The 27,410-nt window shown below is 37.7% G+C and overlaps 1 protein-coding gene across 1 annotated transcript in view; it reads right to left on the reverse strand.

The window, feature by feature from the left end:
• Nucleotides 1–414: 414 nt before the first annotated feature.
• LOC144355159 (O-acyltransferase like protein-like) overlaps nt 415–27,410 on the reverse strand; it is a 128,682-nt gene continuing 101,686 nt past the window's right edge. Inside the window, exons 5-14 of the mRNA XM_085496499.1 lie at nt 18,386–18,663; nt 8,540–8,713; nt 5,758–5,845; nt 5,140–5,229; nt 4,764–5,021; nt 2,996–3,103; nt 2,149–2,293; nt 993–1,179; nt 667–809; nt 415–537 (exon numbers count right to left, since the gene is read on the reverse strand). Of these exons, the coding sequence (XP_085352625.1) occupies nt 415–537; nt 667–809; nt 993–1,179; nt 2,149–2,293; nt 2,996–3,103; nt 4,764–5,021; nt 5,140–5,229; nt 5,758–5,845; nt 8,540–8,713; nt 18,386–18,663 (1,594 nt within the window). The remainder of the gene's footprint in view (nt 538–666; nt 810–992; nt 1,180–2,148; nt 2,294–2,995; nt 3,104–4,763; nt 5,022–5,139; nt 5,230–5,757; nt 5,846–8,539; nt 8,714–18,385; nt 18,664–27,410) is intronic.

Consider the following 27,410-nt stretch of genomic DNA (forward strand, 5'->3'; position numbering starts at 1 on the left):
TAATACAGGGGAAATAAAGAAGAAATAAAATATTGAATGTTACACATCTCACATAACACCGCTTATTATCCAAAACCAACATATCAGAGAATTTGGAATTGTAATATTTACAATAAACTGATTATCAGCTTCGTTTTGAGTACGTTTTGAATTTATGATTTTCACAAACGATGCCGTTATCTGTTTAAAGTTTTCGTCATCATTTTGCACACGAATAGACCCATCTAATAGTATAAAGTCTAAGCAGGTAGACACACAACACGTTAATGGACATATTTATATAAACTATTAGCTGTACACGTAATGTAGATAATATAGAAACATCGGGTTATATGGGTACTTAAACTGATGGACAATATTGTACATTTAAATTGGATACCAATTATGATTGATAATTGTCTCCTGGTTTACGCGTTAATTCTTGACATTGCCGCCGAAGAATACTTTCTCTAGCTTTACGAATGGTCTTTCCACTGTAACAGCCAGGCCAAGTGACACAGTAAGAACCACGAACAAATGAGCAACGAACAAATAGAGCTATTGAAAAAAAAAGATATTTGTTAATTGTGATAAAATAACATAAAGTATATGTATTAGATTACTTACTAACAGTCACTAATATTTGTGTTATTTACTACTATTTACTAGGTAGTTAAGGATACTTACAAAGTTCAAATTTGAGACATACAGTTGGGTTTCCCTCGCTACCAAGACAAATATCATGAGAATTGGAACGAACAGAAAAGCACCGTATACAAGGCGACTAGTGGGAATAAAAAACGCCCATGATAGAAATCGATTCACAACTCCTGTAAAAAAAGGATAAATGTATGTATGCATGTACAACTTGCATGTACTGTGAGTACTGGTACGCCAATGCCGAAAATGAATTTAACATTAGGGTTTGAGGGGAATTTTCTGCAGCGTGTTTCGTATTGTGGAAAATACTTAAATACACACAAAAAACTCACTTAGCTGTGTCTATATATTACCTCCTTGTCCGATACAGCACACAAACAAACACCAAGCGACAGCAACAGCGAAAAGAAATCGACTGAAAGTGTGGTAGAGAGTTGACAGCTCCAATGACCAATATGGTTCATAATATGTGCCATATTTACAGTATACCACCGCTATGCCAAGAAATATAGATATCAACCATCCCAATACCAATATCCACTAGAATGATGATGAGGGATGGGTTAATATAGTTAGTTGAACAATCCAACGAGTTCTCATAACAATCAAGAATGACTACCGTTAATCATGGAATTATAGTTCCATGCGTTAATACAGTGCAACAAATAATGTGATCACCACATTACACAGTTACCTGCGGAAACCTGTCAAAAAATATGCAATATATACCCTATAAACAGAAAAGAGTTGAATATTGCCGTAAAGCTGTGGAAAATTGATGAAGATGGAATAACAATTGTTTATTCTGCCATACAGACAGTCTTGGCGGGAAGCTTGACTTTAGAAGCAAATTTAAGAAACAGATCTAAGTGGCATGCAGATGACGCTTATTCTATAGTGTCAATATTCTGAATTTCAGCTGGACAGATGTACAGAGAATGGCAGTAATAGAGTATTATACGACTTCTTTCTAATCGAATATAACCCACCTACACACGTGTCACCTACACGGCAAATAGTGTGAAACGACGCCTTGTCTCTTATCGAAAACAACCAAGTGACACATGACACATAGCGTTAGAAACGAACACCCTCTTTGGGCTGACGATTCGTTGATAAAAATGCGAGAAAATAATTGCTTGTAATGTGTTGCGGAAAGAATTGAACAGATAAGGCACAATGACAAAACTACACTGGCCGCACCCTTCCAGCCCCCCACCCACCCTTCATCACAAAGTGAAGTGAACCAAGAGACATTTCATGCATCAATGGAATATGACACGAATCATTTGTGATCGAATACATCCCATTCAAAAGTACATGACGCCAATAGTGTATAAAATATATAACTTTTGTTTTATCATAAACAATCCAGCCACCCGTCTCATGGATATGGTACCAATATTCAATAATATGACGTCTTTCTAATCAAAGACATACAGCCAGACATAATCATGGGTGATATGACTTCAGTCTCACCCGTTTTCAAAATAATTAAATTATAGTTACCGTTTTAATCTTCTTGGATTTATTGTAATTAAATATCAAATAACCAACACACATCCCTACAAGATAGCTAGCAATACGAGAATGTGGTTTAGTCGTAATGTAATCCAATCCGAGTAGACTGTCATCCGGGTTGTCGTTTAAATAACTAATTAAAAAATACAAAATATAATCAGATGATTTGCTTGTTTGTTTTCTGCAATAGAATGGATTATATCATCATATTATTGAATCGATAAATCTGTGTATCGCATATATCGTTTATGTAAGCGATTACAACATTTCATAACAGTTTATTATTATGAAATGAACTATTGTTATTTTATCAAACATTCCAATTTAAGCATTTATGGATGAATTGGATGAGGTGAATGATATCGCAGAATATTGTGTGCGGTACTATAGAATTTATCACATATTCATATGGCATGAGTGATATCAATTGTTACATGTGCGTTCATTGCATGTTATCGCACACTATCTTGTGAAGAGTCATACCATACTATTGGATATACGTATGGGACGAATGATATCAATTATCAAAGATTTATATGGAATAAACCATACCAATCATCACTGTATCGTATATGCGCAATTATTGTATTTTATCACATATTCCAATGAGATGAAATATATTCTTGTCACAGACTCCTAAGTTCAGAAATATATAATACTATAATGGTTTTGCATGGGAGCAGCGGTCTATAATGATTACTTTAAGAAAGATAGCATGGTGAAGTGCAATAACTCCAATACGCTAAATGCTCTGAAAGGTACAATTTGATTCTAATATGGTTTTAGCCAACACCGTCAATGTTTCATTGTTAGCAACTATGACTATATGTCTTACTCCATTCCTCTCCTTGGTGGCAATCCAAAATAATACGATACTATTCCGGTATACAAGAAATCGACACAGAATAGAAAACCTATTGCAACGAATCCCCATATCTTCTTCCTATTAATAATAAAAACAAAACCATCAAGTCATTATCATCGTTATTATGTTGAATGTCACAAACAACGTAACACCTTGAGTATAAATTAGGAACAAGCCATGCACAGTCCCCGCTAGTTATCTAATCTAAGTTATATAGTTTTGTTTACAGTAATATAGTACAGTACTTGTCCATATTAAGAGATATTGCGCTAAAACATAATTGATTAAAACAAAATAGCAACGTTAAACCAATATATCTGTATATCTATGACATGGTGTACATGTATATTGATTATATAAAATTTGAACATATTCAGTCATAACATATAAGAGATATTGCTCTAGAATCGCATTCATTAAAATAGCCACCAGTCAACCATTTTTAATCCGACAATATGTCGTACATCAGAAACCCATAATATCTGATGTGTGTATCAAGTTTGGCAAGATCCATCTGTAAACGGCCGAGAAATTCATTAAAACAAAATAGCACGTCTGTCGGACATCCAATGTATGCACCAAGTTTGAACAAAATCCTTCTGTAAACAGCCGAGAAATTGATGACGCATTCTAAACCTAATTCCATAGTTCAGAAATGGAAACTGTTCCCGTTCATACACGCAAGGTAACATGAAAGCTATCAAACAGTTTGCTTGATTGTCGGATTCCATATCCTGCTCCCACATGGCAATGCGATGTATGGCAAACCCACTACAAGTTTACCAGCTATTTACAAACTCTGAATAAAACAAATTTGGTTAATCAAACTATTTTTAGAATTATAGACTTCAGTTGTGTCAAGGATTTGTAAAAACAATTGTTTTAAATATTTTGATGAATTTTCAGTTGCCACCAGAGTAGTGCTTAACGCAATAGATTAATGCGTTTTTATTCATTTGACTGTTGTCATTTACTTTATATTACCCTTCACGCATTAAAATGTCAAGAATGTGTATACTTTGAAAATGTCTGCATTCAATTGAGGATTGGTATATACTAAGCACACTAATCATAATATGAAAATGCATTAAAGACGAGACAATTATATATGAGATTTTCATTGCATGCAACATGTTTACCATATAAACAAAATATGCAAAGAATTATTAGACTACGCGGTAAAATTCATTAACCAGTGGTAAAGTGACAAAAGTTCAAGCGATATTTAACTAATATAAACAGTTAACAAGTAATTGCATTACATAGTCCCTATAAGTTCTCAAGTTTATGAAATATATATAAAGTTTGAACATCAGGTGTCAGGGTTGTGGCTCCAAAACTGCATTCACTAAAACAAAATGGTCAACAGTCGGTCCTATTGAGTCTGATCTGACAAACAAAGTGACGCACATTATTAAGGAGCCATAAAATTCAATGTACATACCAAGTTTGAACAAAATATGTCTATGCATGATCGCGATCCAGATCTGGAATTGTAGAAATGCTTGATTTTGATGAGTTTGTGGCACAAAAATGGCTCCTATTCAGCCATCTTGAACTGGATCATGAAACAAGTGGACGTGTATATGTCGCCAAAGATATGTGAAGTTTGAATTTGAACGGACGAGAAAAACTGATGTAGACGCATGCAGGCAACGAGGTCAAAACACATATTCCCGTTTTCGAACTGCGTTCAACGGGAACTAATAATCTGCACCTACTTTAAAACAACACTCACCAGTTGAGAAGTGCCAATACAATGGGTGAAATGATGTAGAATTGCATGAGGGCGCACACAAACCACGACCAAGGCATACATCGAAATCTCAAATTCTCTGAGTAAGGATGCAAGTTTTGAATATATAGTATATTGGTCCACCAATACTTATAACAGTACTCCAGATTTCGTTCAAGCTGCCATTCCATTGGCCCTTTACACATGACTTTGAGAACGTACATATAGAAGAATAAGGCAAAGTAATAAAGAGGAGTAATTCTGAAATGTAAAGGTGAAAAAATGTGTTAATGGCCATACATCTGAAGAGTCTACTGCATTCTGTGCAGCGTCGTAGTTATGACTATCGTTTTAACAAAATATTCATCAATAAATTTACCTCCAGAATCTGCGAGAGTAATATCTCAACCAATTGACTTTACCATTCGTTTTGTGCTCCAATAGTGCCCCATATGTTATCAGTAGTCCACTGAAATAACATGCAAATCTAAATATGATTACTATGCATACATTGCTAGACTGACTAATGACTGTATTGGTAAAATGAGGCATGTTTTGCTATAATGTCTAAACATACATTGATAGATGGACCACGACTATAAATTATTTTTCAAAATTGACTAGGGTAACTTTTTAACATTTTCAAGGGCCCATTCTTTTCATTTTCACGAATCAAAGTGATCGTAATTTTGCTGTGTTGATATTATATGTCACTCTATGGGCAATGATTGGTTCGTTTTACTGTGATTTTGAACTAGTGTATATTAATAAGAAGTGTGTTTTTCTTGAAGATTTGTTTCAAAGGGTTGTTTTTATGGGGATCTCCCATAATTTCACCAAAGGTTGGTAGCACGCACACCCGTATATAAATACTACCGTTGCTTCCCCCAGTAAAATCACTAAACAAATAAAGACCAATTGACTAAACATACATTGCTATGATTTCTAAACATGTATCATCCACCCTATGTATCAGACATGAGAGAATCAGGCTTACCTGATAACAAAAAAAGTATCGGCAGAAGATGATGCGTTTGATATAGATTGACCACTAAACGAACCAGTGCCATAGTCTCCTGGATTTTCTACAGTGATATTAACGAACAGGGTTAATGACAGCTTGAGGTGATATCATACACTTATCGTGTGGCTCAATTCACACAACGCTATAGTTTCAGTCTGTAAAGCGGTGTAGTCGTCGTATCTTTTATATGAGACCCATAGCGACGTATACAACGTATACACTGCCTAACGACTGTACCGCTTTAAATAAATATGACTAAAAATCGGGGTTATATCAGATAAGCTACACTAATTATAGGGCGGCAGTCGTCGGCACGCGCATGTGCGACATTTGTGTTGATAAACATTGGTTTTTCCACAATCCAATGCGCTCTTCTAATAGAAATCACAAGTTTGAGGTTTGGCCTTCCAATCACCTAAAAAATACCCAATTAAAGCTTGGTAACGTCTCAGTTTGTACTCATTGAACTGCGCAACAGTCGAAGTCGCCATCCTTGTTTATATGAGACCCATATATCTCGAGCATGTGTGGCGCTATCAGGGGGAAATTCTTCTTCTCTAAGGTTCTCCACACGTGCCAGGGGGAATCTCGTCTCGTCTCTCTATCGCGTTCCTTGAGGTACGGGATCAGGAAAGTCACTTAAACCTTACAGTCCAATAGACACACACAACGAAATACGTTTCAACTCTCGTCCTAGTCGGTCAGTCGAGCACTCTATAAGACACAGCGCCCTGGGGAAAAGTCCCCAAGACTATCGCAAGGCTGACCCAAGACTCGCCTAAGATTGCGTCTTAGACTCTCCCCAAGACTGCGTCTCAAGACTCTCCTAGCCTCTCCAAGACTTTCCAAGACTGCGTCTCTCCTCGTGTACTTGCCAAGACCAACTAAAACAACTTTATTCATTTTCAAAACCTTGACCAATAACAAAGAAGTTAAGACTCTAGAGCGTAACCTTCAATCATACAGCCAATCACACTAAGTACTGAATACGTCATATCTTTTGATTAATCGTTCACTACATCAATAACTGCGAATACCAAACTGTCAGAAATAGTAGTCCGAATAGCGACGGTTATCTCGTAATTAGTTCCAAATCACTGAACCAAGTTCCGTCCAGAACCTCAAATGGGCCGAAACGATGACAGACATAACACAGTCATTCGCTAGTAATCAGCTAATTAAGTCGATTAACAGATACTGCAAACAATTTCATCACAGCGTGACGACTACCGCCTTTTAAAATATTCAGTAATCAGTTTCATTATCTGTGCCCAATAGTGAACGTGCATTAATTCCCATGAATACAAAAGAGTCTCTTCGTTGTGCTTTGTCATTTGCTCATGAATAAACTGATGCATACTACTTGACATCGAAAAAAAAACTTGTTATTGCCGATGTTTTCACAGTTCCTCGCCATAAGCTCAAACGTTCGATGTTACTGTGGCTGGTATTGTGTGTTCAAATCCTTTTTCTTGGCCAACTTGTTTAATAGTTGATAAACAACTCTATTCAACTCCAGCAATTGCACATTGACTAGTGTAGCACAATTTTACCCAATGTGCAAGGTATATGTGTACATAGCATCCATAGCATCCATCCATAGCAATTACACTTACAGCATATGACAACTGTAGAAATTACCCTCGGTATATGAATATGCATAAGTACAACAGGTTTACAAAAATAAACCAACGACCAGAAGAATGAGTCGTCAGTTTTTGTCATATGCATATTTGTAATAACCACAGTTTCGGTTCGTGTACATGTAGATTAGTAATTCGCATACTTGTTGGAATAGCTATACAAAAGTAGACGTGTCGAGAATACGAAGAATTCACGACAACGCACTGAATAGAGCCTGTTTTATAACCAATTCATTTTAATTGGTAGATTGATTACATTTTCCACGTTACAAATCTTGTAGTGTATCTGTTTTATATACTTCAAATGCGTTATATATATATATATATATATATATATATATATATATATATATATATATATATATATATATATATATATATATATATATATGGTATGAATACACGATGACAGCATATATAATTCGCCTTCACAATTTTGTAACAGAATACTCTACCCTACAATAAACGGTTTCAATTGTATTTGGAGTACAACAATAAAAAGAATATTTATACATTCAAAATGCTGATTCCCCTAAGGCTACGAGCGATGATTGGCTCAGCACAAGGTCCAGCTGATCACTGAAGATTACGCCCTCATGCAGCCAGTTTTCAAAATAAACTGTATTAATCTACTATTAGCACAGTGTTTTTGTCCAATGATAGAGGTTTTTGTATAAAAACACACAACAAGGCCCTCCACGGCCAACCCCCAAAACAAACAGACCAACTTCCCCAACCAAGGTTCATTTATGAATGGTCAGCTTTAACAAAACAGTGAAATTTTTGACGATGCCAACCAATCAAACAACAGATCGGCCACGAGCACGGCAGCCACAATAACAACAAATGATCTAGTTGACAGTGAACCACTGAGGGCGCTAAACAAATAATCAGAACATTAGGATTGCTGCCAATGAAGGTGTATTGTATGTATATGGTACCAATATATCATCATGTTGAGACCGTGTTTGTGATTTGTCACCATACCCACTGAGGGTTTGTTACATAATATTATATTCACGCAAGTTCTACCCCAATATATACAGGGACTATTCAACGTAATCGACTGAGACGTACACATACGGAAACGTCTCATGTGACAGGCTACTTACCAGAAAGAGTGCCAGATATCTCATAATTCAGTGCATACATATACCACATCAGTGTTAGGAATTTCATGCCATATACACTAGTCATCGAATGAGCACCATGCTCACATTCTTTGCTGAATACTTCGTCTCCGTTGATGTAAATGGAAAAGGCAAGGAGAGGCTTCAACTTTTGTGCTGAAATATAATGAATTGAATTGATTTCGGTTTGTGAAATAACATCTACCCATGCATGCATTACACTAGTCAGATATTCTATGGGTTCTGCATAAGTAATTGTATAAGATATGTAGATATACAAGGTGTATAATGGTTATGAGTGAGGTAGTTATACAAGGTGTATAATGCTATAAGTACGGTAGATATACAAGGTGTATGATGGTTATGACTGAGGTAGATATACAAGCTATATAATGGTTATGAGTGAGGTAGTTATACAAGCTGTATAATGGTATAAGTACGGTAGATATACACTCTGTATAATGCTTATGAGTGAGGTAGATATACAAGCTATGTAATGGTTATGAGTGAGGTAGTTATACAGTGTATAATGGTTATGAGTGAGGTAGATATACAAGGTGTTTAATGGTCATGAGTGAGGTAGTTATACAAGCTGTATAATGGTTATGAGTGAGGTAGATATACAAGCTGTATAGTGGTTATGAGTGAAATAGATGTACAAGCTGTATAAAGGTTATGAGTGAGGTAGTTATACAAGCTATATAATGGTTATGAGTGAGGTAGTTATACAAGGTGTATAATGGTATAAGTAAGGTAGATATACAAAGTATATAATGATTATGAGTACGGTAGATATACAGTGTGTATATTAGTTATGAGTACGGTGGATATACAATGTGTATAATGGTATAAGTAAGGTAGATATACATACTGTATAATGGTTATGAGTGAGGTAGATATAAAGCTATATAATGATTATGAGTGAGGGAGTTATACAAGATATATAATGGTTATAAGTGAGGTAGTTATACAAGGTGTATAATTGTATAAGTAAGGTAGATATACAAGCTGTATAATGGTTATGAGTGAGATAGATATACAAGCTGTATAATGGTTATGAGTGAGATAGATGTACAAGCTGTATAATGGTTATGAGTGATGTAGATATACAAGGTGTATAGAGGTTATGAGTGAGATAGATATACAAGCTGTATAATGGTTATGAGTGAGATAGATATACAAGCTGTATAATGGTTATGAGTGAGAGAGATGTACAAGGTGTATAGTGGTTATGAGTAAGGTAGATATACACGCTTAATAATGGTTATGAGTGAGGTAGTTATACAAGCTCTATAATGGTTATGAGTGAGGTAGTTATACAAAGTGTATAATGGTATAAGAAATGTAGATATACAAGGTATGTAATGGTTATGAGTGAGGTAGATATACAAGCTGTATAATGGTTATGAGTGATGTAGATATACAAGCTGTATAGTGGTTATGAGTGAGATAGATGTGAAGCTGTATAAAGGTTATGAGTGAGGTAGTTATACAAGCTATATAATGGTTATGAGTGAGGTAGTTATACAAGGTGTATAATGGTATAAGTAAGGTAGTAATACAAGGTATATAATGATTATGAGTACGGTAGATATACAGTGTGTATATTAGTTATGAGTAAGGTGGATATACAATGTGTGTAATGGTATAAGTAAGGTAGATATACATGCTGTATAATGGTTATGAGTGAGGTAGCTATACAAGCTATATAATGGTTATGAGTGAGGTAGATATACAAGCTATATAATGGTTATGAGTGACGTAGTTATACAAGATATATAATGGTTATGAGTACGGTAGATATACAAGATATATAATGGTTATGAGTGAGGTGGTTATACAAGGTGTATACTGGTATATGCAAGGTAGATATACATGCTGTATAATGGTTATGAGTGAGGTAGCTATACAAGCTATATAATGGTTATGAGTGAGGTAGTTATACAAGCTCTATAATGGTTATGAGTGAGGTAGTTATACAAGCTGTATAACGGTATAAGTACGGTAGATATACAATCTGTATAATGGTTATGAGTGAGGTAGATATACAAGCTATATAATGGTTATGAGTGAGGTAGTTATACAAGATATATAATGGTTATGAGTGAGGTAGTTATACAAGCTGTATAATGGTATAAGTGCGGAAGATATACAATCTGTATAATGATTATGAGTGAGGTATATATACAAGCTATATAATGGTTATGGGAGAGGTAGTTATACAAAGTGTATAATGGTATAAGATATGTAGATATACAAGGTGTTTAATGGTTAAGAGTGAGGTAGTTATACAAGCTGTATAATGGTTATGAGTGAGGTAGATATACAAGCTGTATAATGGTTATGAGTGAGGTAGATATACAAGCTATATAGTGGTTATGAGTGAGATAGATGTACAAGCTGTATAAAGGCTATGACTGAGGTAGTTATACAAGCCTAATAATGGTTATGAGTGAGGTAGTTATACAAGGTGTATAATGGTATAAGTAAGGTAGATGTACATGATGTATAATGGTTATGAGTGAGGTAGATATAAAGCAATATAATGATTATGAGTGAGGTAGTTATACAAGATATATAATGGTTATGAGTGAGGTAGATATACAAGCTGTATAGTGGTTATGAGTGAGATAGATATACAAGCTATATAATGGTTATGAGTGAGGTAGTTATACAAGCTGTATAATGGCATAAGTGCGGTAGATATACAATCTGTATAATGATTATGAGTGAGGTATATATACAAGCTATATAATGGTTATGGGAGAGGTAGTTATACAAAGTGTATAATGGTATAAGATATGTAGATATACAAGGTGTTTAATGGTTAAGAGTGAGGTAGTTATACAAGCTGTATAATGGTTATGAGTGAGGTAGATATACAAGCTGTATAATGGTTATGAGTGAGGTAGATATACAAGCTATATAATGGTTATGAGTGAGGTAGTTATACAAGCTGTATAATGGTATAAGTACGGTAGATATACAATCTGTATAATGGTTATGAGTGACGTAGATATACAAGGGCTTTAATGGTCATGAGTGAGGTAGTTATACAAGCTGTATAATGGTTATGACTGAGGTAGATATACAAGCTATATAGTGGTTATGAGTGAGATAGATGTACAAGCTGTATAAAGGTTATGACTGAGGTAGTTATACAAGCCTAATAATGGTTATGAGTGAGGTAGTTATACAAGGTGTATAATGGTATAAGTAAGGTAGATATACATGATGTATAATGGTTATGAGTGAGGTAGATATAAAGCAATATAATGATTATGAGTGAGGTAGTTATACAAGATATATAATGGTTATAAGTGAGGAAGGTAGTTATACAAGGTGTATAATTGTATAAGTAAGGTAGATATACAAGCTGTATAATGGTTATGAGTGACGTAGATATACAAACTATATAATGGTTATGAGTGAGGTAGTTATACAAGATATATAATGGTTATGAGTACGGTAGATATACAGTGTGTATAATAGTTATGTGTAAAGTAGTTATACAATGTGTATAATTGTATAAGTAAGGTAGATATACACGCTGTATAATGGTTATGAGTGAGGTAGATATAAAGCTGTATAATGATTATGAGTGAGGTAGTTATACAAGACATATAATGGTTATAAATGAGATAGTTATACAAGGTGTATAATTGTATAAGTAAGGTAGATATACAAGCTGTATAATGGTTATGAGTGACGTAGATATACAAGCTATATAATGGTTATGAGTGAGGTAGTTATACAAGATATATAATGGTTATGAGTACGGTAGATATTCAAGATATATAATGGTTATGAGTGAGGTGGTTATACAAGGTGTATAATGGTATATGTAAGGTAGATATACATGCTGTATAATGGTTATGAGTGAGGTAGCTATACAAGCTATATAATGGTTATGAGTGAGGTAGTTATACAAGCTCTATAATGGTTATGAGTGAGGTAGTTATACAAGCTGTATAACGGTATAAGTACGGTAGATATACAATCTGTATAATGGTTATGAGTGAGGTAGATATACAAGCTATATAATGGTTATGAGTGAGGTAGTTATACAAGATATATAATGGTTATGAGTGAGGTAGTTATACAAGCTATATAATGGTATAAGTGCGGTAGATATACAATCTGTATAATGATTATGAGTTAGGTATATATACAAGCTATATAATGGTTATGGGAGAGGTAGTTATACAAAGTGTATAATGGTATAAGATATGTAGATATACAAGGTGTTTAATGGTTAAGAGTGAGGTAGTTATACAAGCTGTATAATGGTTATGAGTTAGGTAGATATACAAGCTGTATAATGGTTATGAGTGAGGTAGATATACAAGCTATATAATGGTTATGAGTGAGGTAGTTATACAAGCTGTATAATGGTATAAGTACGGTAGATATACAATCTGTATAATGGTTATGAGTGAGGTAGATATACAAGGGCTTTAATGGTTATGAGTGAGGTAGTTATACAAGCCTAATAATGGTTATGACTGAGGTAGACATACAAGCTATATAGTGGTTATGAGTGAGATAGATGTACAAGCTGTATAAAGGTTATGACTGAGGTAGTTATACAAGCCTAATAATGGTTATGAGTGAGGTAGTTATACAAGGTGTATAATGGTATAAGTAAGGTAGATATACATGATGTATAATGGTTATGAGTGAGGTAGATATAAAGCAATATAATGATTATGAGTGAGGTAGTTATACAAGATATATAATGGTTATAAGTGAGGAAGGTAGTTATACAAGGTGTATAATTGTATAAGTAAGGTAGATATACAAGCTGTATAATGGTTATGAGTGACGTAGATATACAAGCTATATAATGGTTATGAGTGAGGTAGTTATACAAGGTGTATAATTGTATAAGTAAGGTAGTTATACAAGCTATATAATGGTTATGAGTGAGGTGGTTATACAAGGTGTATAATGGTATATGTAACGTAGATATACATGCTGTATAATGGTTATGAGTGAGGTAGCTATACAAGCTATATAATGATTATGAGTGGGGTAGTTATACAAGCTCTATAATGGTTATGAGTGAGGTAGTTATACAAGGTGTATAATTGTATAAGTAAGGTAGTTATACAAGCTATATAATGGTTATGAGTGAGGTGGTTATACAAGGTGTATAATGGTATATGTAACGTAGATATACATGCTGTATAATGGTTATGAGTGAGGTAGATATACAAGCTGTATAATGGTTATGAGTGACGTAGTTATACAAAGTGTATAATGGTTATGAGTGAGGTAGATATACAAGCTGTATAGTGGTTATGAGTGAGATAGATATACAAGCTATATAATGGTTATGAGTGAGGTAGTTATACAAGCTGTATAATGGCATAAGTGCGGTAGATATACAATCTGTATAATGATTATGAGTGAGGTATATATACAAGCTATATAATGGTTATGGGAGAGGTAGTTATACAAAGTGTATAATGGTATAAGATATGTAGATATACAAGGTGTTTAATGGTTAAGAGTGAGGTAGTTATACAAGCTGTATAATGGTTATGAGTGAGGTAGATATACAAGCAGTATAATGGTTATGAGTGAGGTAGATATACAAGCTATATAATGGTTATGAGTGAGGTAGTTATACAAGCTGTATAATGGTATAAGTACGGTAGATATACAATCTGTATAATGGTTATGAGTGACGTAGATATACAAGGGCTTTAATGGTCATGAGTGAGGTAGTTATACAAGCTGTATAATGGTTATGACTGAGGTAGATATACAAGCTATATAGTGGTTATGAGTGAGATAGATGTACAAGCTGTATAAAGGTTATGACTGAGGTAGTTATACAAGCCTAATAATGGTTATGAGTGAGGTAGTTATACAAGGTGTATAATGGTATAAGTAAGGTAGATATACATTATGAGTGAGGTAGATATAAAGCAATATAATGATTATGAGTGAGGTAGTTATACAAGATATATAATGGTTATAAGTGAGGAAGGTAGTTATACAAGGTGTATAATTGTATAAGTAAGGTAGATATACAAGCTGTATAATGGTTATGAGTGACGTAGATATACAAGCTATATAATGGTTATGAGTGAGGTAGTTATACAATATATATAATGGTTATGAGTACGGTAGATATACAGTGTGTATAATAGTTATGTGTAAAGTAGTTATACAATGTGTATAATTGTATAAGTAAGGTAGATATACACGCTGTATAATGGTTATGAGTGAGGTAGATATAAAGCTGTATAATGATTATGAGTGAGGTAGTTATACAAGATATATAATGGTTATAAATGAGATAGATATACAAGGTGTATAATTGTATAAGTAAGGTAGATATACAAGCTGTATAATGGTTATGAGTGAGGTAGATATACAAGCTATATAAAGGTTATGAGTGAGGTAGTTATACAAGATATATAATGGTTATAAGTGAGGTAGTTATACAAGGTGTATAATTGTATAAGTAAGGTAGATATACAAGCTGTATAATGGTTATGAGTGACGTAGATATACAAGCTATATAATGGTTATGAGTGAGGTAGTTTTACAAGATATATAATGGTTATGAGTACGGTAGATATACAAGATATATAATGGTTATGAGTGAGGTGGTAATACAAGGTGTAGAATGGTATATGTAAGGTAGATATACATGCTGTATAATGGTTATGAGTGAGGTAGCTATACAAGCTATATAATGGTTATGAGTGAGGTAGTTATACAAGCTCTATAATGGTTATGAGTGAGGTAGTTATACAAGCTGTATAACGGTATAAGTACGGTAGATATACAATCTGTATAATGGTTATGAGTGAGGGAGATATACAAGCTATATAATGGTTATGAGTGACGTAGTTATACAAAGTGTATAATGGTTATGAGTGAGGTAGATATACAAGCTGTATAGTGGTTATGAGTGAGATAGATATACAAGCTATATAATGGTTATGAGTGAGGTAGTTATACAAGCTGTATAATGGCATAAGTGCGGTAGATATACAATCTGTATAATGATTATGAGTGAGGTACATATACAAGCTATATAATGGTTATGGGAGAGGTAGTTATACAAAGTGTATAATGGTATAAGATATGTAGATATACAAGGTGTTTAATGGTTAAGAGTGAGGTAGTTATACAAGCTGTATAATGGTTATGAGTGAGGTAGATATACAAGCTGTATAATGGTTATGAGTGAGGTAGATATACAAGCTATATAATGGTTATGAGTGAGGTAGTTATACAAGCTGTATAATGGTATAAGTACGGTAGATATACAATCTGTATAATGGTTATGAGTGACGTAGATATACAAGGGCTTTAATGGTCATGAGTGAGGTAGTTATACAAGCTGTATAATGGTTATGACTGAGGTAGATATACAAGCTATATAGTGGTTATGAGTGAGATAGATGTACAAGCTGTATAAAGGTTATGACTGAGGTAGTTATACAAGCCTAATAATGGTTATGAGTGAGGTAGTTATACAAGGTGTATAATGGTATAAGTAAGGTAGATATACATGATGTATAATGGTTATGAGTGAGGTAGATATAAAGCAATATAATGATTATGAGTGAGGTAGTTATACAAGATATATAATGGTTTTAAGTGAGGAAGGTAGTTATACAAGGTGTATAATTGTATAAGTAAGGTAGATATACAAGCTGTATAATGGTTATGAGTGACGTAGATATACAAGCTATATAATGGTTATGAGTGAGGTAGTTATACAAGATATATAATGGTTATGAGTACGGTAGATATACAGTGTGTATAATAGTTATGTGTAAAGTAGTTATACAATGTGTATAATTGTATAAGTAAGGTAGATATACACGCTGTATAATGGTTATGAGTGAGGTAGATATAAAGCTGTATAATGATTATGAGTGAGGTAGTTATACAAGATATATAATGGTTATAAATGAGATAGTTATACAAGGTGTATAATTGTATAAGTAAGGTAGATATACAAGCTGTATAATGGTTATGAGTGAGGTAGATATACAAGCTATATAACGGTTATGAGTGAGGTAGTTATACAAGATATATAATGGTTATGAGTGAGGTGGTTATACAAGGTGTATAATGGTATAAGTAAGGTATATATACATGCTGTATAATGGTTATGAGTGAGGTAGATATACAAGCTATACAATGGTTATGAGTGAGGTAGATATACAAGCTCTATAATGGTTATAAGTGAGGTTGATATACAAGCTATATAATGATTATGAGTGAGGTAGTTATACAAGATATATAATGGTTATGAGTGAGGTAGTTATACAAGGTGTATAATGGTATAAGTAAGGTAGATATACATGCTGTATAATGGTTATGAGTGAGGTAGATATACAAGCTATATAATGGTTATGGGTGAGGTAGATATACAAGCTGTATAATGGTTATCAATAATGTAGATATACAAGGTGTATAATGGTATAAGTTAGGTAGATACACAAGGTGTATAATGGTTATGAATAAGGTAGATATACAAGGTGTATAATAGTTATCTGTAACGTAGATATACAAGGTATATAATGATTATGAATAGGCTAGTTGTACAAGCTGTATAGTGGTTATATGTAAGGTAGATATACAAGCTGTATAAAGGTTATGAGTGAGGTAGATACACAGGCTGTATAGTGGTTATGAGTGAGGTAGATATGCAAATTGTATAAAGGTTTTGAGTGAGATCCAAACACAAGGTGTATAATGGTTATGAGTACGGTAGATATACAAGCTATATAATGGTTATGAGGGAGGTAGTTATACAAGATGTATAATGGTATAAATAAAGCAGTTATACAAGGTGTATAATGATTATGAATAGGCTAGTTTTACAAGCTGTATAATGATTATGAGTAAAGTAAATATACAAGGTGTATAATGGTTATGAGTAAGGTAGATATACAAGTTGTATAAAGGTTATGAGTGAGGTTCAAACACAAAGTATATAATGGTTATGCGTGAGGTCCAAACACAAGGTGTATAATGGTTATGAGTGAGGTCCAAACGCGAGCTATATAATGCTTATGGGTAAGGTAGATATACAATGTGTATAATGGTCAATAGTGAGGTTCAAACACAATGTGTCTATTGGATATGAGTGAGGTTCAAACACAAGGTGTATAATGGTTATGAGTGAGGTTCAAACGCAAGGTGTATAATGGTTATGAGTGAGATTCAAACACAAGGTGTATAATGGTTATGAGAGAGGTTCAAATGCAAGGTGTATAATGGTTATGAGTGAGGTTCAAACGCAAGGTGTATAATGGTTATGAGTGAGGTTCAAACACAAGGTGTATAATGGTTATGAGTGAGGTTCAAATTCAAGGTGTATAATGGTTATGAGTGAGGTACAAACACAATGTGTATAATGGTTATGAGTGAGGTACAAACACAATGTGTATAATGGTTATGAGTGAGGTTCAAACACAATGTGTATAATGGTTATGAGTGAGGTTCAATCACAATGTGTATAATGGTTATGAATGAGGTTCAAATACAAGGTGTATAATGGTTATGAGTGAGGTCAAAAGACAATGTGTATTATGGTTATGAGTGAGGTTCAAATACAAGGTGTATAATGGTTATGAGTGAGGTGCAAACACAAGGTGTATAATGGTTATGAGTGAGGTGCAAACACAAGGTGTATAATGGTTATGAGTAAGGTGCAAACATACGGTGTATAATAGTAACGATTATGCTATATAAACAAGCTGAGTTATAGTTATAAATAAGAACAATATCATTATTATTGAAACTACATCGATTTTGTTTTAACATGTTTAGTTAATGTATCCATACCATCTTTGGAAGAATATGGTGATGAGCGGGGTTGCATTTCATGTTCATGTTGTTTCGCATCTATCCCAGTTTCACTGTTGCTGCTATTTTTAGGTGCTTGCCCTTCATCAGATATTACGGAGGCGTGTCGAACAGTTCCAGCACTGTCGGCATCTATTTCTTCATATATATTGGATATTTCAAATGTATTCTCTAGTTTTTTGTAGTACTTTCGTTTAACATAATTATCGCTGCAAGACCCGACAATGACTAATAATACTAAAATTACAATGATGCATCTGAATGAAAATAAAATAAAATATTGCTTGTCAAGTTATTAAACTGGATCACAATAAACACTGACTATTCATCATTAGAAGGTCGATTTTCAACCGAAATAACAGTATTCACTACAAATCAGCAACCATTCAGGTCACTTTCGAAACCACATATAAAGAAGGTGTTTGAGCCATTGGAGCGATTTCATTCAATAGAATAGGTCTCTGCCAATGGGTGTTGTTTGTGACCCAATATTTTTGAACTACAAAAATGTGTGTCTGAGCCACTAGGTGTGTGTCTGAGCTACTAGATGTGTGTCTGAGCCACTAGATGTGTGTCTGAGCAACTAGATGTGTGTCTGAGCTACTAAACGTGTGTCGAAGCCACTAGATGTATGTCTAAGCTACTAGATGTGTGTCTAAGGCATTAGATGTGTGCCTAAGCCACTTGTGCCTGAGCCACTAGATGTGTGTCTAAGCCACTAGATGTGTGTCTGAGCCACTAGATGTGTGTCTGAGCCACTAGATGTGTATCTGAGCCACTAGATGTGTGTCTGAGCCAATAGATGTGTGTCTAAGCCTCTAGATGTGTCTGATCAACTAGATGTGTGTCTGAGTCAATAGATGTGTGTCTGAGCTACTAGATGTGTGTCTGAGCCACTAGATGTGTGTCTGAGCTACTAGATGTGTGTCTGAGCCACTAGATGTGTGTCTGAGCCACTAGATGGGTGTCTGAGCTACTAGATGTGTGTCTGAGCTACTAGATGTGTGTCTGAGCCACTAGGTGTGTGTCTGAGCTACAAGATGTGTGTCTGAGCAACTAGATGTGTGTCTGAGCTACTAAACGTGTGTCGAAGCCACTAGATGTATGTCTAAGCTACTAGATGTGTGTCTAAGGCATTAGATGTGTGCCTAAGCCACTAAATTTGTGCCTGAGCCACTAGATGTGTGTCTAAGCCACTAGATGTGTGTCTGAGCCACTAGATGTGTGTCTGAGCCACTAGATGTGTATCTGAGCCACTAGATGTGTGTCTGAGCCAATAGATGTGTGTCTAAGCCTCTAGATGTGTGTCTGATCAACTAGATGTGTGTCTGAGTCAATAGATGTGTGTCTGAGCTACTAGATGTGTGTCTGAGCCACTAGATGTGTGTCTGAGCCACTAGATGTGAATCTGAGCCACTAGATGTGTGTCTGAGCCACTAGATATGTGTCTGAGCTACTAGATGTGTGTCTAAGCTACTAGATGTGTGTCTAAGGCATTAGATGTGTGCCTAAGCCACTAAATTTGTGCCTGAGCCACTAGATGTGTGTCTAAGGCATTAGATGTGTGCCTAAGCCACTAAATTTGTGCCTGAGCCACTAGATGTGTGTCTAAGCCACTAGATGTTTGTCTGAGCCACTAGATGTGTGTCTGAGCCACTAGATGTGTATCTGAGCCACTAGATGTGTGTCTGAGCCAATAGATGTGTGTCTAAGCCTCTAGATGTGTGTCTGATCCACTAGATGTGTGTCTGAGTCAATAGATGTGTGTCTGAGCTACTAGATGTGTGTCTGAGCCACTAGATGTGTGTCTGAGCTACTAGATGTGTGTCTGAGCCACTAGATGTGTGTCTGAGCCACTAGATGGGTGTCTGAGCTACTAGATGTTTGTCTGAGCTACTAGATGTGTGTCTGAGAAACTAGATGTGTGTCTGAGTCATTAGATGTGTGTCTGAGCCACTAGATGTGTGTCCGAGACACTAGATGTGTGTCTGAGCCACTAGATGTGTGTCTGAGCCACTAGATGTGTGTCAGAGTCACTAGATGTGTGTCTGAGCCACTAGATGTGTGTCTGAGCCACTAGATGTGTGTCTGAGCCACTAGATGTGTATCTGAGCCACTAGATGTGTGTCTGAGCCACTAGATGTGTGTCTGAGCCAATAAATGTGTGTCTAAGCATCTAGATGTGTGTCTGAGCCACTAGATGTGTGTCTGAGCCACTAGATGTGTAACATCAAAACCTTTGAGTAGCAGAAGGGCACCTGTCAAAGCCAATATCAAAGTGTATGAACCAATACAGGGTATCTGGGCCACTAGATGTGTGTCTGAACCACTAGATGTGTGTCTGAGCCACAAAATGTGTGTCTGTGCCACTAGGTGTGTGTCTGAGCTACTAGATGTGTGTTTGAGCCATTAGATGTGTGTCTGAGCCACTAGATGCGTGTCTGAGCCACTAGATGTATGTCTGAGCCACTAGATGTATGTCTGAGCCACTAGATGTGTGTTTGAGCCACTAAATGTGTGTCTGAGCCACAAGATGTGTGTCTGAGCCACAAGATGTGTGTCTGAGCCACAAGATGTGTGTCTGCGCCAATAGAGTTGTGTCTGAGTCAATAGATGTGTGTCTGAGTCAATAGATGTGTGTCTAAGCTACTAGATGTGTGTCTGAACCATAGACGTCTGTCTGAGCCACTAGATGTGTGTCTGCGCCAATAGATGTGTGTCTGCGCCAATAGATGTGTGTCTGAGTCAATAGATGTGTGTCTGAGTCAATAGATGTGTGTCTGAGCCACTAGATGTGTGTCAGAGTCACTAGATGTGTGTCAGCGTCACTATATGTGTGTCTGAGCCACTAGATGTGTGTCTGAGCGACTAGATGTGTGTCTGAGCCACTAGATGTGTATCTGAGCCACTAGTTGTGTGTCTGAGCCACTAGATGTGTGTCTGAGCCAATAAATGTGTGTCTAAGCCTCTAGATGTGTGTCTGAGCCACTAGATGTGTGTCTGAGCCACTAGATGTGTAACATCAATACCTTTGAGTAGCAGAAGGGCACCTGTCAAAGCCAATATCAAAGTGTATGAACCAATAGAGGGTATCGGGGTCACTAGATGTGTGTCTGATCCACTAGATGTGTGTCTGAACCACTATATGTGTGTCTGAGCCACTAGATGTGTGTCTGAGCCACTAGATGTGTATCTGAGCCACTAGATGTGTGTCTGAGCCACTAGATGTGTGTCTGAGCCAATAAATGTGTGTCTAAGCCTCTAGATGTGTGTCTGAGTCAATAGATGCGTGTCTGAGCCACTAGATGTATGTCTGAGCCACTAGATGTATGTCTGAGCCATGAGATGTGTGCCTGAGCCACTAGATGTGTGTCTGAGCCACTAGATGTGTGTCTGAACCACTAAATGTGTGTCTGAGCCACAAGATGTGTGTCTGACCCACAAGATGTGTGTCTGAGCCACAAGATGTGTCTCTGAGCCACAAGATGTGCGTCTGAGCCACTAGATGTGTGTCTGCGCCAATAGATGTGTGTTTGAGTCAATAGATGTGTGACTGAGTTAATAGATGTGTGTCTGCGCAACTAGATGTGTGTCTGAGCTACTATATGTGTGTCTGAGCCACTAGATGTGTGTCTGAGCTACTAGATGTGTGTCGAAGCCACTAGATGTATGTCTAAGCTACTAGATGTGTGTCTAAGGCATTAGATGTGTGCCTAAGTCACTAAATTTGTGCCTGAGCCACTAGATGTGTGTCTAAGGCATTAGATGTGTGCCTAAGCCACTAAATTTGTGCCTGAGCCACTAGATGTGTGTCTAAGCCACTAGATGTTTGTCTGAGCCACTAGATGTGTATCTGAGCCACTAGATGTGTGTCTGAGCCAATAGATGTGTGTCTAAGCCTCTAGATGTGTGTCTGATCCACTAGATGTGTGTCTGAGTCAATAGATGTGTGTCTGAGCTACTAGATGTGTGTCTGAGCCACTAGATGTGTGTCTGAGCTACTAGATGTGTGTCTGAGCCACTAGATGTGTGTCTGAGCCACTAGATGGGTGTCTGAGCTACTAGATGTTTGTCTGAGCTACTAGATGTGTGTCTGAGCCACTAGATGTGTGTCTGAGTCATTAGATATGTGTCTGAGCCACTAGATGTGTGTCCGAGACACTAGATGTGTGTCTGAGCCACTAGATGTGTGTCTGAGCCACTAGATGTGTGTCAGAGTCACTAGATGTGTGTCTGAGCCACTAGATGTGTGTCTAAGCCACTAGATGTGTGTCTGAGCCACTAGATGTGTATCTGAGCCACTAGATGTGTGTCTGAGCCACTAGATGTGTGTCTGAGCCAATAAATGTGTGTCTAAGCCTCTAGATGTGTGTCTGAGCCACTAGATGTGTGTCTGAGCCACTAGATGTGTAACATCAAAACCTTTGAGTAGCAGAAGGGCACCTGTCAAAGCCAATATCAATGTGTATGAACCAATACAGGGTATCTGGGTCACTAGATGTGTGTCTGAACCACTAGATGTGTGTCTGAGCCACAAAATGTGTGTCTGTGCCACTAGGAGTGTGTCTGAGCTACTAGATGTGTGTTTGAGCCATTAGATGTGTGTCTGAGCCACTAGATGCGTGTCTGAGCCACTAGATGTATGTCTGAGCCACTAGATGTATGTCTGAGCCACTAGATGTGTGTTTGAGCCACTAAATGTGTGTCTGGGCCACAAGATGTGTGTCTGAGCCACAAGATGTGTGTCTGAGCCACAAGATGTGTGTCTGAGCCACTAGATGTGTGTCTGCGCCAATAGAGTTGTGTCTGAGTCAATAGATGTGTGTCTGAGTCAATAGATGTGTGTCTAAGCTACTAGATGTGTGTCTGAGCCATAGATGTGTGTCTGAGCCACTAGATGTGTGTCTGCGCCAATAGATGTGTGTCTGCGCCAATAGATGTGTGTCTGAGTCAATAGATGTGTGTCAGCATCACTAGATGTGTGTCTGAGCCACTAGATGTGTGTCTGAGCCACTAGATGTGTGTCTGAGCCACTAGATGTGTATCTGAGCCACTAGTTGTGTGTCTGAGCCACTAGATGTGTGTCTGAGCCAATAAATGTGTGTCTAAGCCTCTAGATGTGTGTCTGAGCCACTAGATGTGTGTCTGAGCCACTAGTTGTGTGTCTGAGCCACTAGATGTGTGTCTGAGCCAATAAATGTGTGTCTAAGCCTCTAGATGTGTGTCTGAGCCACTAGATGTGTGTCTGAGCCACTAGATGTGTAACATCAAAACCTTTGAGTAGCAGAAGGGCACCTGTCAAAGCCAATATCAAAGTGTATGAACCAATAGAGGGTATCGGGGTCACTAGATGTGTGTCTGATCCACTAGATGTGTGTCTGAACCACTAGATGTGTGTCTGAGCCACAAAATGTGAGTCTGTGCCACTAGGTGTGTGTCTGAGCTACAAGATGTGTGTTTGAGCCATTAGATGTGTGTCTGAGCCACTAGATGCGTGTCTGAGCCACTAGATGTATGTCTGAGTCAATAGATGTGTGTCTGAGCTACTAGATGTGTGTCTGAGCCACTAGATGTGTGTCTGAGCTACTAGATGTGTGTCTGAGCCACTAGATGTGTGTCTGAGCCACTAGATGGGTGTCTGAGCTACTAGATGTTTGTCTGAGCTACTAGATGTGTGTTTGAGCCACTAAATGTGTGTCTGAGCCACAAGATGTGTGTCTGAGCCACAAGATGTGTGTCTGAGCCACAAGATGTGTGTCTGAGCCACTAGATGTGTGTCTGCGCCAATAGAGTTGTGTCTGAGTCAATAGATGTGTGTCTGAGTCAATAGATGTGTGTCTAAGCTACTAGATGTGTGTCTGAGCCATAGATGTGTGTCTGAGCCACTAGATGTGTGTCTGCGCCAATAGATGTGTGTCTGCGCCAATAGATGTGTGTCTGAGTCAATAGATGTGTGTCTGAGCCACTAGATGTGTGTCAGAGTCACTAGATGTGTGTCAGAGTCACTAGATGTGTGTCTGAGCCACTAGATGTGTGTCTGAGCCACTAGATGTGTGTCTGAGCCACTAGATGTGTATCTGAGCCACTAGTTGTGTGTCTGAGCCACTAGATGTGTGTCTGAGCCAATAAATGTGTGTCTAAGCCTCTAGATGTGTGTCTGAGCCACTAGATGTGTGTCTGAGCCACTAGATGTGTAACATCAAAACCTTTGAGTAGCAGAAGGGCACCTGTCAAAGCCAATATCAAAGTGTATGAACCAATAGAGGGTATCGGGGTCACTAGATGTGTGTCTGATCCACTAGATGTGTGTCTGAACCACTAGATGTGTGTCTGAACCACAAAATGTGTGTCTGTGCCACTAGGTGTGTGTCTGAGCTACTACATGTGTGTCTGAGCCATTAGATGTGTGTCTGAGCCACTAGATGCGTGTCTGAGCCACTAGATGTATGTCTGAGCCACTAGATGTATGTCTGAGCCACTAGATGTGTGTTTGAGCCACTAAATGTGTGTCTGAGCCACAAGATGTGTGTCTGAGCCACTAGATGTGTGTCTGCACCAATAGAGTTGTGTCTGAGTCAATAGATGTGTGTCTGAGTCAATAGATGTGTGTCTAAGCTACTAGATGTGTGTCTGAGCCACTAGATGTGTGTCTGAGCCACTAGATGTGTGTCTGAGCCACTAGATGTGTGTCTGCGCCAATAGATGTGTGTCTGAGTCAATAGATGTGTGTCTGAGTCAATAGATGTGTGTCTAAGCTAGTAGATGTGTGTCTGAGCCACTAGATGTGTGTCTGCGCCAATAGATGTGTGTCTGCGCCAATAGATGTGTGTCTGAGTCAATAGATGTGTGTCTGATTCAATAGATGTGTGTCTAAGCTAGTAGATGTGTGTCTGAGCCACTAGATGTGTGTCTGTGCCACTGGATGTGTGTCTCAGCCAATAGATGTGTGTCTGTGCCAATAGATGTGTGTCTGAGTCAATAGATGAGTGTCTGAGTCAATAGATGTGTGTCTAAGCTAGTAGATGTGTGTCTGAGCCACTAGATGTGTGTCTGAGCCACTGGATGTGTGTCTCAGCCAATAGATGTGTGTCTGAGCCAATAGATGTGTGTCTGAGCCAATAGATATGTGTCTCGGCTACTAGGTGTGTGTCTGAGCTACTAGATGTGTGTCTAAGCCACTAGATGTGTGTCTGAATCAATAGAGTCGTGTCTGAGCCACTAGATGTATGTCTGAGCCACTAGATGTATGTCTGAGCCACGAGATGTGTGTCTGAGCCACTAGATGTGTGTCTGAGCCACTAGATGTGTGCCTGAGCCACTAAATGTGTGTCTGAGCCACACGATGTGTGTCTGAGCCACAAGATGTGTGTCTGAGCTACAAGATGTGTCTCTGAGGCACAAGATGTGCGTCTGAGCCACTAGATGTTTGTCTCCGCCAATAGATGTGTGTCTGAGTCCATAGATGTGTGTCTGAGCTACTAGATGTGTGTCTGAGCCACTAGATGTGTGACTGAGCAACTAGATGTGTGTCTGAGCTACTAAACGTGTGTCGAAGCCACTAGATGTATGTCTAAGCTACTAGATGTGTGTCTAAGGCATTAGATGTGTGCCTAAGCCACTAAATTTGTGCCTGAGCCACTAGATGTGTGTCTAAGCCACTAGATGTGTGTCTGAGCCACTAGATGTGTGTCTGAGCCACTAGATGTGTATCTGAGCCACTAGATGTGTGTCTGAGCCAATAGATGTGTGTCTAAGCCTCTCGATGTGTGTCTGATCAACTAGATGTGTGTCTGAGTCAATAGATGTGTGTCTGAGCTACTAGATGTGTGTCTGAGCCACTAGATGTGTGTCTGAGCTACTAGATGTGTGTCTGAGCCACTAGATGTGTGTCTGAGCCACTAGATGGGTGACTGAGCTACTAGATGTGTGTCTGAGCTACTAGATGTGTGTCTGAGCCACTAGGTGTGTGTCTGAGCTACAAGATGTGTGTCTGAGCAACTAGATGTGTGTCTAAGCCTCTCGATGTGTGTCTGATCAACTAGATGTGTGTCTGAGTCAATAGATGTGTGTCTGAGCTACTAGATGTGTGTCTGAGCCACTAGATGTGTGTCTGAGCTACTAGATGTGTGTCTGAGCCACTAGATGTGTGTCTGAGCCACTAGATGGGTGTCTGAGCTACTAGATGTGTGTCTGAGCTACTAGATGTGTGTCTGAGCCACTAGGTGTGTGTCTGAGCTACAAGATGTGTGTCTGAGCAACTAGATGTGTGTCTGAGCTACTAAACGTGTGTCGAAGCCACAAGATGTATGTCTAAGCTACTAGATGTGCGTCTAATGCATTAGATTTGTGTCTAAGCCACTAGATGTGTGTCTGAGCCACTAGATGTGTGTCTGAGCCACTAGATGTGTATCTGAGCCACTAGATGTGTGTCTGAGCTAATAGATGTGTGTCTAAGCCTCTAGATGTGTGTCTGATCCACTAGATGTGTGTCTGAGTCAATAGATGTGTGTCTGAGCTACTAGATGTGTGTCTGAGCCACTAGATGTGTGTCTGAGCTACTAGATGTGTGTCTGAGCCACTAGATGTGTGTCTGAGCCACTAGATGGGTGTCTGAGCTACTAGATGTTTGTCTGAGCTACTAGATGTGTGTCTGAGCCACTAGATGTGTGTCTGAGTCATTAGATGTGTGTCTGAGCCACTAGATGTGTGTCCGAGACACTAGATGTGTGTCTGAGCCACTAGATGTGTGTCTGAGCCACTAGATGTGTGTCAGAGTCACTAGATGTGTGTCTGAGCCACTAGATGTGTGTCTGAGCCACTAGATGTGTGTCTGAGCCACTAGATGTGTATCTGAGCCACTAGATGTGTGTCTGAGCCACTAGATGTGTGTCTGAGCCAATAAATGTGTGTCTAAGCATCTAGATGTGTGTCTGAGCCACTAGATGTGTGTCTGAGCCACTAGATGTGTAACATCAAAACCTTTGAGTAGCAGAAGGGCACCTGT

This window comes from Saccoglossus kowalevskii, chromosome 1, assembly GCF_978046115.1.
Source record: "Saccoglossus kowalevskii chromosome 1, keSacKowa6.1, whole genome shotgun sequence".
NCBI lineage: Eukaryota > Metazoa > Hemichordata > Enteropneusta > Harrimaniidae > Saccoglossus > Saccoglossus kowalevskii.